Source organism: Ziziphus jujuba, chromosome 5, assembly GCF_031755915.1.
Source record: "Ziziphus jujuba cultivar Dongzao chromosome 5, ASM3175591v1".
Taxonomy (NCBI): domain Eukaryota; kingdom Viridiplantae; phylum Streptophyta; class Magnoliopsida; order Rosales; family Rhamnaceae; genus Ziziphus; species Ziziphus jujuba.
The window spans coordinates 24,484,490-24,500,764 of NC_083383.1; the positions used below are offsets into that span (position 1 = coordinate 24,484,490).

General features: G+C 30.4%; 1 protein-coding gene across 1 annotated transcript; it reads left to right on the top strand.

The window, feature by feature from the left end:
• The first annotated feature begins 12,914 nt into the window (after positions 1 to 12,914).
• Positions 12,915 to 14,645, top strand: LOC107435015 (glucuronoxylan 4-O-methyltransferase 3). The gene has a single exon (XM_016046549.4). The coding sequence runs from the start codon at positions 13,329 to 13,331 to the stop codon at positions 14,271 to 14,273; it is 945 nt and encodes a 314-aa protein (XP_015902035.3). The 5' UTR covers positions 12,915 to 13,328; the 3' UTR covers positions 14,274 to 14,645.
• Positions 14,646 to 16,275: the final 1,630 nt, after the last annotated feature.

Here is a 16,275-nt window from a genome sequence, read left to right on the forward strand (position 1 = left end):
TTTGTTATAAGAAAACACCTAACATTTTGTATTCAAAGGTAAAGAGCTTAGCATATTATATTGTTTTCTTTTTCAAATAAATAAATAAATAAAACTAAAAATTTTACAAATATATATATATATATAATATTGGTGAAATATTATAAAAAATCATCATGTATATATATTTCTTCTCCTGCTTATAGGCTTTCTTTCAGGACACAGAAGTCTGATGGTTAGGTTCTATTCTCGAGTAGTATTAAATGATGCCGCAGGCCGTCCGCAGCCTTCGTCACTTGTTAATCTTTGTTCTTAGTTTATTACAAGAGACAAGAGGATGATTTTGAAAGACAGAACAAAAAATTCTACTAATTTACACAAAAATTAAAAAAAAAAGTACTTTGATCTAATATACCGTATATAGTTTCTGAAACCATATTGAATGATTAAGCTAAAGTACCAAAAAAATAATTTAAAAGGGTATAATGTTAACATAAATTATAATAATTATTATATATTGCAAAATATGGTGTGGGTGCAAAGGAAATATCATTGGACCAATCTTGAGCCTTTGAAAATACCATATATTTGTTGGTCTTCCAAATCCTCCCTCACAATAATCACTATAATTTAAGGCTTAGATTTTTATCTTTCTTTTTATCTTTTTTTTTTTTTCTTTTTTCATTTTTTGCTTTTGCATTTCTAAGAATGGATGCTGTAAGGAAAGCTAACAAAATCCATTGTAAGAAAAAATATATATATATAATTCTTTTAAATAGTATTTGTTAATTATTATGTCAAAAAAAAGATCCCTTTCTAAGCGGCCAAAAGCCCAAAATACATTACCAAATTTGCACAGCAATAATTCCGACTTCTACATTTCAAAATTGAGGCAAACTAATCATAAGAGATAGTTAATAACGTCCCAAAAAGCATGATTCACCTTTTAGCCAAAAAAAAAAAAAAAAAAAAAGCATGATTCACCTAAATTTGAAAAATAAAAAAAAATATAAAAAAAAAACTAAAAAGTGTCCCAAAAAGCATGTCATAACTCACATGTGGGTGTGAATATTGAAAAACCAAAAAAGGTCGAAAGAGAAAGGAAGCGAGAGAGAAGAAGAACTAGATTTTCGGTGCTTTTCTAAAAGAACTGGGAAAGAGCGGGAGAGTGGGCCATGAGGCAGGAAATTCAGAGAAAAGGAAAACTAGGAAAGAAAAGAGCAATTGTTTTCTACTGTTTCTATATGAAATTGAAAAATGCAATCCATTAATTACAAACAATATTAAAAATAATAACTTTTTATTACCAATAATCTTTAACCCAATAGTGTATTGCCCTCCTTCAATAACTTCTATGTGACCTCCTTTGATATTAATTCAATGACATTGATATTCATTATGGATATGACCTATACAAAAGCAAATTTTCTAGTGTTATATGTAAAGGAATATGGATTGACATATTGGAAGTTAATAAAACTAATATTACCATCAATTCTATTGAAGAAACCACCACTACATAAGATAAATGTTGGTAACGCATATATGTTGTTCTCCTAAAAAGAGAATTGCAAAAATAATAGACAGACTGTTAAATTAATTTTTGCATAGAAACTTGTGAATCTTGTTGGAGTGAAATAAACTAGAATCGTAAACATACATAATTAAAATTCATTTCATATTAATAATTAATTAACAAAAATACTAACTTTCAAATACAGTCATTGATAAAATCAGATCTATAATTCTATAAAATAGAAAATATAATAGTTGTGTCTATAATGGACACACTACTCTTAACACCTTTCTGAATAATCTGAAGTGATCTCTCAAAACTCTAACACAAATACGACATATATTTGCTCACTTGCACTAATAATAAAACTTCAGCCTTTTAAAAACTAAAGTTTTTTTTTTTTTTTTTTTGGCTTGAGTTTAAAGACTAAAGTTACATGTAAGTTATATAACTTACCCATTAATTTTAACACACACCAAAATAATTTAATAATAAATATAATAATAACAAAAAAAAAATGGATAAGTCAAATGGGTATCTAAAGAGAGCTGGTCTTAAAGTCCAATAGGCCAACTGGAATATTATAGAGAGTGTGTCAATGAATAAGCAAGTTTTATTAATAGCACAAATAAGCCATGTAAGTGAATTATTGATTATGCCAAATCCACAAAATATTTATATATATATATTTAACATTCTCTCACTTTGACTGCACAATCATTATCACATATGTATCACCCAAACTCATTTATTACAGAATCTCTAAAAAAAAAAAAATACAATTTCATCTAAATATATAATATGCCGATAGGACACAACAATATACTAGATTAGGTAGTAGAGATTCTCTCAATAAATCTCCAAAAAACTAGATACCATTTCAACTAAACACTTTGCATGCCATAAACTTGGTCTAGGTAGTGGAGATTTACCTTATCACATGCAATCCCTCAATACACAATATCATTTCATCCGAGCACATGATGTACTGAAAAGATACAACAATATACCCAAACTAGGTAGTAGGGACTCATCATGGCATCTGTGATCAACATACACATATATACATGGATTGAAAGTCTTAAATAGACCTGTGAATATAAGTAGCAACAATATGTGTAATAAATATCTCATAAATAAATAATGATCTACATGCATCAATGTATCAATACAATACTCAAAGAGATAAACAATTCTCAATATGGATATTATTGCAAAATACATAATAAACTCCCACTAATCCATAGTAGTCTCAACTACCCAGCAAACCTATACAGGATACATACTCCTTAAATATACCTACTGATAAGACCTTAGTTAGCGAATCTACCACCATATTGTAAGTGTGCGTGTGAGTTACAGTAATGAGGCCCTCTTTAACTTTCTCTTTCATTACAAAATACTTTACATCAATGTACCTCACACCAGAAGTATCTTTTAAATTATTGGAGAAAGACATCATTGGAGTATTATCACAATACATCATACTAAGCCTCTCAATGGAGTTAACTAATCCTAAAACACGAAAAAAATTCCGAAACCAAATTGCATGATGAGTTGCCTCATAACATGCCATATACTCTGCCTCCATAGTCGAGGATACTGTCACAGATTGCTTAGCACTCCGTTAAGACACAGCTCCTCTTACCATGATAAATATATATTAAGTGGTAGATTTCTTATCATCTACACAGCCTTTATAATCTGCATCACTGTAACCAACTACATCAAGAGAGTTAGTGCATCGATATGTTAACATATGATCTTGAGTATCCTGCAGATATCGAAGGACCCTTTTAACTATTTGGTAGTGAATCAGATCGAGATTATTCATAAATTTACCAAACACAACCACAACAAAAGTTATATCAAACCGTGTACAAATTTGAGTATACATTAAACTATCAACTACAAAAGAATAGCAAATGTTTTTCATGTTCATCATTTCTCTATCATCCTTGGAACAATGATTTTTAGAAAGTCTTTCATCCTTTATGGCTGGTTCACCTCTAAAAGAACAATTGTGCATATTAAACCTTTTAAGAATCCTATCACTATAGGCTTTCTGAAACAACTATAACACATAATTAGTCATATCTCGAACAACCTTGATGCCCAAAATAAAAGAAGCCTCACCAAGATCTTTCATGTTAAATGGTTGCACAACATCTGTTTTGTCTCGGCTAACAGGTCGGTATCATTAGTAGCCAAGAGTATGTCATCAACATAAAATATCAGAAATATGAAACTGTTTCCACTAACCTTCATGTATATGCACTTATCGATAATATTCTCCTTAAAGCCATTTTTTATGACAACCTTATCAAACTTGAGATGCCACTGCCTCGAAGCCTACTTAAGATCATAAATAGACTTCTTAATTTTGCAAGCTAAATTACCATTCCTTATTTGCTAGAAGCCAATTGGTTGAACCATATACACATACTCATACAAATTACTATTTAGAAAATGATATCCATCTGGTACAACTCCAGGTCATAATTAGCTACAATAGCCATAATGATTTTTAAAAGAATCATTTGTGGATAAAGGAGATAATGTCTTTATTAATTAATTCCTTTCTTCTAGCTAAACTCTTTGGCAACACATATGGCCTTATACCTCTCCACTTGACCATTGGAGTCTTTTTTAGTCTTAAAGACTTATTTGTACTGAATAGGTTTGCTACCCTCTGGTAGCTCAATTAAGTCCCATGCACCATTCAATGCCATGGATTTCATTTCATCTTCCATTGCATCTAATCAAAAATTTAAATGCAAATTGCTTATAGCCTCATAAGTGACTAGATCTGACTTATCATTTATGTCAAACTCGTGCTCCTGCAGGTAGATCTCATAATCATCTAAAAATAGTTGATTTCTTAGACCTCTGTAACCTTCTCAAAAGCACATCAGTATTTCAATAACTAGAACATCTTGCTCTTCAATAATAGGTTCACTCTAATCAACTACTGGTTCATCAACGACTAGATCAATAACATTTCTATTAGGAACAATGATAATGGGAATGAAAACACTTTCTTCTCTAAATTGGAGCTCCTTTGGACCTTGCTATCATCAAATCTAAAATCATTTTCAAAATAAATAACCCTGTCTGACTCCATGATCCTGGTGGTATGAGATAGACAAAAGAATCTGTAACCTCTAGATTATATACATAGCCAATAAAATAACAACCAATGGTTTTAGAATCCAACTTCTTAACTTGGGAATTATAAACTTGAACTTCAGCTTTGCAACTCCATATACAAAAATGATGCAGATTAGGCTTTCTTATTGACCAGACCTCAAAAAGGGTTTTAGGAACATATTTACTCAACACTTGATTCAGAATATAAACCATTGTCCTCAAAGCTTATCCTCATAATTAATCTGGCAAACTAGAATTTATCGACATGCATCACACCATGTCCAACAATGTTCAAATTCTCCTTCTACTTATGCCATTTTGTTGAAGAGTATCAGGCATTGTATACCGTGCATTAATATTGTACTCACAAAAATAAATTGCAAATGGCCCTGAGTTCCATGCAGTCTTGTTATATCTGCCGTAAAATTCACCACCTCTATAAGATCTTACAGCCTTTAGCTTATTATTCTTTTGAAGCTTTATCTTTACCTTGAACTGCTTAAAGGTAACTAAGAAATCCGACTTCTCATGGATTGGCTCAATATATCCATAACAAAAGAAGTTATCAATGAAGGTAATAAAGTATCTATAATCACCAAAGCAGTTGGTATAAAAGGTCCACATATATCGGTGTAAATTAACTCCAAAACATCTTCACACTTTTCTATCTTATCCTTTCTAATTTTGGAAGTTAGCTTCCCTTTCACACATTCTACACAACTGATAGGTCAGAGAAATCAAGATTAGGAAGTATTACATCTTTTACCAACCTTTCTATTATGTGCCTAGAAATATATCTCAAATGTTTATCCTATAATATTGAGAAATTATCATTAACTCTTAGACATTTGGAAGCAATAGTAGGAGCAACAATAGAATTACAGAAGAATTGAGACCATTACCAAATAAATTAAGTTGATATAAACTGCCACATAAAGATTCAAAATCAATTAATTTTCCATCTTTATACAGTTCAACTATGTTATTATCAAACAAAAAACTATAGCCTTAACTATCCAAAAAAGAAATAGATAATAAGTTTAGAAATAGATAATAAGTTCATTCTTACTTAGAGTACATAAGAAACTTTTTGCAATTCTAAAATATATTCTGTAGCAAGCTTCAACTTAATTGTCAATATGATATCCACCTTCACTTTTGGGCTATCTTCCATGTAAACATGTTATTCAAAACCAGTTGACCTCCTTTGATTATCATCCCTTGCAATGAATTAAGAATATGAATTTTTGCTCCAATATCCAGCCACCAAGTATTCATAGGCACATCAATAATATTGGTCTCAATCATCAAGATATTACATTTATGCTCTTGCTTTCCTCTCAGTTTCCAACAATTTACCTTCTTGTCTCCAAAATTGTTGTAGTAGCTGCACTTTCCACTTAAGTACTCTTTCTTCTTTTCTAAAGGATAAGCACCATCCTTATGCCCTATGGAATTTACATCAAAACACTTCTTCTTGTTGGGCTTAAACCCCTATCTCTTCTTCTAGAAAAACTTTTCAGACTTGTCCACTTAATGCGACACCATAGCGCCGAATCTCGACCTATTTAGCTTAATATCATCCTCTTCCTTGGCAAGAATGGTAGTTAACTCCTCCAAGTTATATCTTTCCTTCTTGGTATTCAGACTTGACCTTATACTATCAAACTAAGATAGGAAGCTCTTTATTATAGAATTAGTTAAGAACTCCTCTCCAATATCCATCTTAAGATCATTGAACTTGTTGTAATAAGAAGAAAGTAATATAATATGCTTCCTCACTCCTTTAACTCCATCATATTTAGTATTGTTCACAAGGTCCAAATAATGATATTTCGTATTCATCTCAAACTTAATAAAACTTTTTTCCTATCTCCTCAAGAAGTTTCTTTGTAATATTAATTTTTGGAATACTTGCAATATGGATTCATCCATTTAATTCTCCATCATCATCATACAACACTTGTTAGATTGCTTTCAATCCTTATAGAGTTTCTTGGCTATATCATTACTCTCATCAATTGGTCTCTCATGTGGATCTATCTTCAAAGCCAAACTTAACTTCATAAAAGTTAGGTTCATAACTAGAGTTTTCTTCTACTTCTAGTAATTTGTCCAACTTTATCATGACACTCATTGGCAAAACATTCGAAATCTTACTAGCTGTGAATATAGCAAATACAACAAAGCATTCAAAACATAAAACAATGCAATTACTATTTTTTCAGCTTTCAATATAAAATACAAAATATAAATATATTTAGGGTCTTTGTAACACTAAAGATACCCTTATGAGTGGTAGAAACAATCAACTAAATAACCACAATTCAATGCATTAAACTAAATCATCGACAGGATAATTCAAAACATGCTATTCATTGCATTCAATCAACTTCCACTACCATTCAAGCATCATATAAAGTAACTAAAACCACCGATAAGATAGTTTAATTACCCATATAGACCCTCGTCAACTAGTGGGAGATAATTAACATATTAACAATTTCATGAAATAGGTAAATATAAGAACGTTCTATCCACTATACCAGTATTATATTGACACCCATAAACTAGATAAAATTAGATCTTGTGATAGATAAGAACATAAAATTACATTTACTGTGTCAAAACATATTACAATGGCACACATAATATAGACAAAATAAGTCCCATGACAGATGAGTACTTGAAATTCCATACTACTATACCAACTAAGCACAAAGCCTCCTTAATGTAAGTTAACACTATTTAATTTTAACTATAGGCATTTTAATTCAAAAATTAGAATGGAATTTTTTTTTAAAAAATAAACGGGCATCATCATACTGACATCACCACTATGATTTTCAAAAAAATAAAAAAAGGTCTACTAATGTCATCATGTTAATGTCAGCCAAGCTCACTTGTGATGTGTCATCTGACATCATGGTAATGTTAGCGAGACATGTCATATTGATGTCACCATGCGACCATCAACATTATTGACACATTGTATAACATCATGATTGTAACAACCCATTCTACCCGTATGTGATATTGTCCGCTTTGGGTCCCACCCGCACGGGTTTAAAATGCATCACAAGGGAAAATTATCCACACCCTTATAAGGCATGTTTCGTTTCCCTTTCCAATCGATGTGGGATCTCACAATCCACTCCCCTTGGGGCCCAACGTCCTCCCTAGCACACCGATTCAGGTACTAGCTCTGATATCAACTATAACAGTCTAGTCCATCCGCATGCGATATTGTCTGTTTTGAGCCCCGCCCATATGGGTTTAAAACGCGTTACAAGGGAAAGGTATCTATACCTTTATAAGGCATGCTTCGTTTCTCTTTCCAATTGATGTGGGATCCCACAATGATGATGTCAGCATTGCCAAACGACATGCCATTTGGGTCTCCTTCCAAAGCCAGTCGGGGTTTGCAGGTCGATCCGGTTCCAGCATAATGGATCTTACGACCCGATTTTTGACCCGACTAAAAATAGCCTTTTTTATTGCCATTTCTAGCCGTTCAAGCGGCAGCCTAATCGTCTGGTGATGGATAAGCGTAATCTAGGTTCAATTTTGAATAATTTCAACACAAGACAATGAATAATGAATTTGAACATACACAGGTTTTTGTGAGTTTTCTTTGTTTTATATAAAAAATGATGGTTTAAAAACATTCCATTCCATATGAAAATAACATTTACATAATACCTGGGTCATGAACTTATCGGAAATATATATATTTTTTTAATGAAAAAAGAGCAAACAAATTTTATTTCATAAATTTATTTCTGAGAACAAAAACATATATATATATATTATATACATGATCCACAAAACAAATTAAGCATAATTTTCAATAACTTAGAGAAGGGAAAAATAAAAAATAAAAATAAAATATAAACAACAGATTAATGGCCGATGCATGTTAACCAAAAATAATCTAATGCATACATATCTTATGGAAGTTATCATGTATGCGGCTTTGATACCAACTGTTGGAGTTAAATAAACACAGATCGTAAACATACATTAATTAAATTCCATTTGATATTAACAGTTAATTCATAAAAGTACTAAGCTCCAAATGTAGCATTTGGTAAAATCAAATCTGCAATCCTATAAAACAGAAAACGTAATAGCAATGTTTATAATGGATGCATTGTTCTCAAACCCCTCTCTGACTAATCTGAAGTGATATCTCAAAACCCTAACACAAATACGATGTATATTTGCTCACTTGCACTAACAATAAAACTTCAGCTTTTTAAAAACTAAAGTCACATGCAAGTTACATATAACTTACCCATTAATTTTAACACACACCAAAATAATTTAATAAAAAAAAATATGGATACGTCAAATAAGCCTCTAAAGAGAGCTGATTATCCAATCCAATGGGCTAACTATAGTATTATAGAGAGTGCGTATAGTTCAAATGAGGCCTGTAAGTAAGTTATTAATTATGCTAAATCCACAAAATATTTATATATATCTAACATTCTTTCAAGAAAAGAGCAAACATAATGTTTGATGTTGACTGCTTACTGTATTGGCAACATCGCATTTTGCTTTTTCTTGAATAGTTGATAACACAATCATAATCCTTTACCAACTCTAATCATAATTTTAGTCGCACATTAAGCTCTTTTTACATAAATGGTGCTTATAATTCAAGCTTCTATGATTTGTGTAAATTTTGCACTTTATTCCATAAATATAATGTCTTCCAATCTCTAATTAAAATGCAGTGGCAGCTAACTCCAAGTTTCATGTAGAATATTTGTACTCATGAGGCTTCAATTGTTCATATGCCATATGCCATAGACTATGACCTTATCATTTTGTATTAGTACAAATCTCAATCCTTCACTAAACTCATCACTCTAAATGACAAATGTATCATTGGTTAAAACGTTGAAACCAGCATTCTCTTAAGCTCTTGGAAGCGTTTCTCACAAACTTTCTGACTAAATAAACTTTACCTACATAAATGTGTGACATTACGATTCTAGAGGATACTTCTTCAAATTGCTTATAATATTTAGTTAATCCTACGAAACTTTTTGCTTCCACTACATTGGTTGGTCTCTTCCATTTTTTGCATTGCAACAACTATATATATATATATATATTAGTTCCATCTTTAGAAACAAAATGTCCCCAATAAAGGGATGTTGTATCTAGTTAAAAGTCACACTTTTATCTAGCTAAACGGGTCTTCAATCCTCAACAGAGGGCACTTGTTCTCCACAATGATGTGATTAGCTCTAGCTAATCAATGACATTGATCTTATATTTTGTCATAATGAATTAACTAATGCATGAGAAAAGAGACACTTGATATAATCAAGCTTCTATTTAATAACTGTTGCAATTGCTCTTTCAGTTTTTTTACTTTGCAGGTGTCATTCGATATGGTATCTTTGAAATAGGTATGGTTCCTTATAGCAAATCAAATAGAGTATTAATCCTATGTTCAAGTGGTATACTTGGTAAGCTTTTGAGAAATTCATGTACAAAGTCTCAAAGGAAATTTAATTTGGACAGCTTACTTAATGTCTTAATTATTTCGACTATATTATAAGTTTGGCATACCTTTAAGTTCTCTTCATTATTTGTCGTGTTGAAGCTTCTTCTTCTTCTTCTTCTCTCTCTCTCTCTCTCGAATGAAAGACATGTTGCCTTCCTTTGGATCGAAGAAAATCCTCTATTTTTTTATATACTATACTAGTATAATGTCTAGATAACCTACACAAGAAAAAAACATCGGCTTTTCACTCAGAGAAAAAGCTGAAGCTACACGAGAAAAAAACGTCAACCTTTCTAAAAACGTTGGCTTTGCTTAGGCTTTGCATCGGCTTTGCTCCTAGTCCGCATGCTATTCCATCCGGATGGTCTCCACTGTAGAATCCTCCTATATATATGGAACACTTCATATTAGTTTCTTATTAATATACTTACATTTAATTTATTATTTGGGTGAAAAACTATAATGTACAAGCAAAGTGTAAATAAAAGATTGATTGAAAATACAAGGCTTTTCTTTTTTGTACATGGTATTGATTTGGTACTTGATTTTTAAAAGTAAATTAACATGATTAGTTGTTTATCGTAAACTAACATAATTAATTAACTAACTATTAATTCAATATCATTGAGATATTAATTATTATAGTTCTACTAAAATTTGAATGGGTCCAGGCTCCAGCAGTACTCTTCAAACATGTACCCTAATCTCGTAAACCACATTGATAATATGCATCCTTTTATTTATTTATTATTATTATTATTAGTTTTTGAAAGATAATATGCATCCTTTGCTTTGAGTCACTAGAATTATTTCTAATCCCTCATTGTCTAATAATCGTAGAATTTTAGTCCCTGAACATATAAGACGACAAGTCTTTCTTCATTTTAGAGCAAGAAGCGAAGCTAAAAGGATGAAATGAAAAGTGTTTCTTGTGAATATAGTTTCACTGAACAAAAAAAAAGAATATGTATTTAATTTCACTTATCATGTTAGAATCAAAATATATTAATTTAAAATTAAAATTCATGTGTAATCATATTTATTTTAGATGCCGCAAACTATTGGAGCTCTCGAATAATGAATATTTGGATTGTTGTATATAGGAAGAAAAATTAACAATATTAATATTTAGATTGCACAAATGTATAATCAAAGAAAAACTTACTCTTTAATATAATTGTAAAAAAAAGCTTATTAATAACTACTATAGTTATTAATTAATTATATATTCTAGCAATTTTTTTTTTGAAAAAAATGGCTTTTAAAAAAAATTAATTTTTGTAAAAAATAAAAAATATGTAACAAAGCACTTTAATAATATCTAAGTCTTATCAATTAAATATACAAAATAGACATTTATTATTGAAGAACAAGTTTTTTAAAATTTATATACACTGCTAATGTATATGTGTAGTCTGATCACAATGTACATCCCAATTGGACAGGCTCTTATGTTTTTTTTGGCTTTCCTTGTGTCAGTTTATGAATGATTCGATCTGTTACTATCAGTTTTGAACCTGGTAGCAATGAAGCATAGAAAATACCTTCTCTCCTACTTGATTTTGAAACCCAATTAACTTCCATCAAATTGACAAAAACGGTTGAATTGTGTGCCAAGCATATGCGCAACAAATTCAAAGTTCCAAAAATTTCATTTCGCTCTATCAATTGCAGTCTCTGATTTTTGAAAAAAAGAATATATATCGATAAAAAAAATATATATATTAGTGACATGTAGCAATAAACTATTTATTATATATTGCTCATTAAATACTTTTATAACTTTAAAATAATTTATTTTGACATGTCATTATTAGTTGCCGCTTGTTAAGCTATTTAGTTTTTATCTTTTATTTTAAATTTTTTATTAAATTATGTATAATTTACTTATTTTAAGTATTTATTAGTGTTAGTTAATAACAATTAATGTTTATTAAATATATAAATTAATTATAAATGTAAATAAAAAAATAAAAATAAAACGAACAAAATTTTAAATTGTTATTCATTCTATATGAATTTTTTTTAAATTTATAATTAATTAAAATATCTAATTATTTTTAATTAACAATAACAAACAATTGTCTTTTAACTCACCAAAGAACACCACGGAAACCTTGTCTTTGAACTTTTTTTCCTAGTATTTTTTCTATTTTTGTTACTTAGGAGAGTGGCTACGACGCCAACTTCTCTTTGTTAATGCCTTTGAATTTTGGTTCATAAACAATTATTTCAGCCAAAAAAAAAAAAAACAACAATAACAAAGAATTGAAATAAACAAATTACTCCCGATTTAATAAAAAAACAAAAACAAAAACAAAAAATAAAAATTAAATATGCCGTACAAGATTACATTGTTATATATAAAGCTTTTCTCCATTTATGCTAAGTAAATCTCAATGGCAGAAAGGGTAACAGTTGAATAAACCGATAATAAAAAATCAAGAAAACCCAGAGAGACGCTGTAACCACTCCATCACCAAATCCTAAGCTGTATCAAAGCCAGCACATTAATATTCCTTCAAAGGCATTAATTTATCATTACCCAATATTATCTCTACGGCTCTCTTTTTCATGAAAATATAAAACTTATATAAAAATAAATAAAATATTTTTATAGTACAATTCAACGTCAGTTGCTGGTCTACCAAACCTAGCTATTTGTACCAAACGCTAAACCCCACAATCTCCCATGCTTAATTTCTAAGATATAAAAAAAAAAAAGAAAAAAAAAAAGAAAAAAAAAAGGAAAAATGGAAAACAAAGTTGATAATTGCCTCCTCTCACTCTCTCTCTCTTTTTTTTTGAGGGGTTTTACTAGGACTCAAAATATTAAGCTCAATTAACAACTTCATTGTCTCTGATAATAGCCATTATGATATTCCCTCTTCAGGTAACATTTTTCTTGAAAATCAGTCAATTTTCCTAGTGTCAAAACCTCCATCTACAACCCCAAATTTCCTTATTCTAGGAAAAAAAAAATCCCACCCAACCTGTCTCTTCCTAAATTCAGACTCAAAACAAAATAAAAAGCAACGTCACGTTACCAAAACCTCCATTCTCGATTCTTTCTTTTCCATCTCTCTCTTGGAACAAAATCCAAACACATAGAGGACACAACCAAACAAAAAAACAAAAAACAAAAAAAGGAAAAAAAAAATGAGGTCCAATTCGAAGACAACTCAGTTCCCAGTGAGTATCAAGCTCATCCTTCTCTCCTTATTCTTCATCTTCCTCCTCGTTCTGGTAATCAGATCAGGTTTCACTCCCCAACAAGCTCCATTAGTCGTTTCTGAAACCCATCTCACAAACTCCATAACTCCATCAGAGGACCCACAATCTTCATCACCATCATCCTCATCATCTTCATCGCCATGTCCAACAACAACAACCTCCATTGATAAACCACTGATCGCATCAACAACATGCGGCAAAGCACCACCATCCTTAGCCAACGCCATAATCCACTACGCAACGACCAACATAACCCCACAACAAACCTTCAAAGAAATCTCAGTCTCATCGAGAATCCTGGAGAAGAAATCCCCCTGCAACTTCCTCATTTTTGGTCTGGGCCACGACAGCCTGATGTGGACTTCACTCAACCATGGAGGCCGTACGATCTTCCTCGAAGAGGACAAAGCCTGGATCGACCAGATCAAGGAGAGAATCCCATCCTTAGAGGCCCACCACGTGACGTACGACACCAAAGTCCACCAGGCCGAAGAGCTTCTGAAGCTCGGAGAAGACGACGAGTGCAAGACGGTGAGCGACCCGAGATCGTCGAAATGCCAATTGGCGCTGAAGAATTTCCCAAACGAAGTTTACGAAATCGAGTGGGATTTGATAATGGTGGACGCTCCGACAGGTTATTTCGACGGAGCTCCGGGAAGGATGAGCGCGATATACACGGCGGGGTTGATGGCGAGGAACAGAGAGAGTGGAGAGACCGATGTGTTCGTTCACGACGTTGATAGAGTTGTGGAGGACAAGTTCTCCAAGACTTTCCTCTGCGAAGGGTATTTGACAGAGCAAGAAGGACGTATTAGGCATTTCACTGTTCCGAGCCATAGAACCCGATCTGGTAGACCCTTTTGCCCGTAGAGAAAGATTTGGATATTCGCTTGGTCTGAATCTTCTTCTTTTCTTTCTTTCTTCTTCGTCTTCGTCTGTCTTGGTCGCTGTGTTTTCTCATCACCTGCTTATGGCGGTGATTCATGGAGGATGGAGAGGATTGGGGAAGAGGGTAGGTGACACGTGTCTCCTAAAACTTTTATTAATTTTTTTAATTTTTGTTTTTATTATATGATAATACATGTATGTTTGCATTTTCCAAAATATAAATGGAGGGCTGGAGATTGAGCGGACTCTGGTCTTTTAGACGTAAATTACCCTCTTTTTTTTTATTTTATTTTTTGATATTATGTTTTCAATATGATAATCGAAATTATATAAACATCATTTATATATTTTAAATATGTTTCTTTATTCTCGGAAATTATCTCTTGAAATTTTTAATTTTTGTTTTTAAATGAATGCAATCATATGAACTACAAAATTGTCAAACTGATATTCTATTCTTCAGGTTTTTAAGTTCAATTTATAAAGGGATGTAATAAAAACAATTACGTGCAAAAGTTAAATAAATGACATTAGAATAAAAATAAAATCAATTAAGGATTACCGAAAATTAAATATTTAATATAATTAGTGAAAAAAATAAAATTACTTCGGTGAAAGTTGGCGTATATATGTTTAAGGGTTCTATTTTTTTTTTGTTTTTTTTTTTTTTTTTTGTTTTAGTAAATGTATATATGGTTAAGCTATTATTATATATATGAAATTTTTTATTTTTTATTTTTGGTTATTAGTATTATTATTATTATTTTATATTTGAGTGGATTTGAAAGCTTAAACTGGAAAAGTAATTGCTTTGCCTTTCCAAAAAACTTGTTAGTTATTTAATGAAGAGTTCAAAAACAAGTATAAAATTAATGTTGGGAGTTGGAACGTTTACATCATCAATATTAGACAGACAAAGATGGATAAACGTACTCCAGCATCCATTCAAATAATGGTTTAATTACAATTTAATGAAAATTTAGTCAAACTATATTTAATTATTTATTTTTGTTTCTATAATCCATAAATATCTCAATTAATAATTTAAAACTAACAGTTAAAATACTGCAATATTTTGTAATTATGTGGTCATAACTCATACTATAGTTTGAAAGATAGATCCAAGCAAATCAATACAATTTGTTGTATTGATTTGTTAAGAAGTTGGATATTTAATTTCTTTTTTACAGTTTTCATCGTTGGTTAAAATATTTTAATTTAGAATAAAAGATAGGGAAAATGCGACAAGTGTTTAGAATTGCATCTTTAAAAAAATAATAATAATAAGAAATAAAACAGTATTTAGGATTTGAAATCCATATTAGTTTTATCTATTGAAATGCCACCCCTACATTTGTCAAATTACCATATGTCAATTTTCAAGAGAATAGATTCTTTTCTTTTTTATACGTCCTTTTTTTTTTATCGACTTATATAAATTTGAAAATTTAATATACTATTAAACTACCATCTAGCCTATTATATATATATATATATATAATTTTTTTTTTTCTATTGGGAGTCACAGTATATAATTTATTCATTGTGTATCTATTTTGGTACAAAAGTTGATGATTTTGAACACCATTAATTATTATTATTATTACTTTTACCTATAAACTAATTAATTTATTTGTTCTATTGACTGTGACTATAATAAAGTAATAATGCTATATTTATTAAATTTAATTATAAAATAATATGGCAGATAATATAAGAATATATAATTGATTAATAATACTATATTTATTAAAATATTTATTAAATTTAATTACAAAATAATATGGTAGATGATATAAGAATATATAATTGATTTTTTTCCTTTTTAATTTACTTATCCATTTAAGGATTTGTTTTTTTATATTTAAATTATATGATATCTCAATTAATAATATTTTAACAAATATCATTTGGTAAATAGATTTGGTGAACATTTTACTATTTTCCATTTGGATAAATAAATCTCAATAATGCAACTTACTAA

Bases quoted from the DNA above. Each gene is read 5' to 3' on its own strand.
- LOC107435015 (XM_016046549.4), top strand. From the start codon at position 13,329: ATGAGGTCCAATTCGAAGACAACTCAGTTCCCAGTGAGTATCAAGCTC.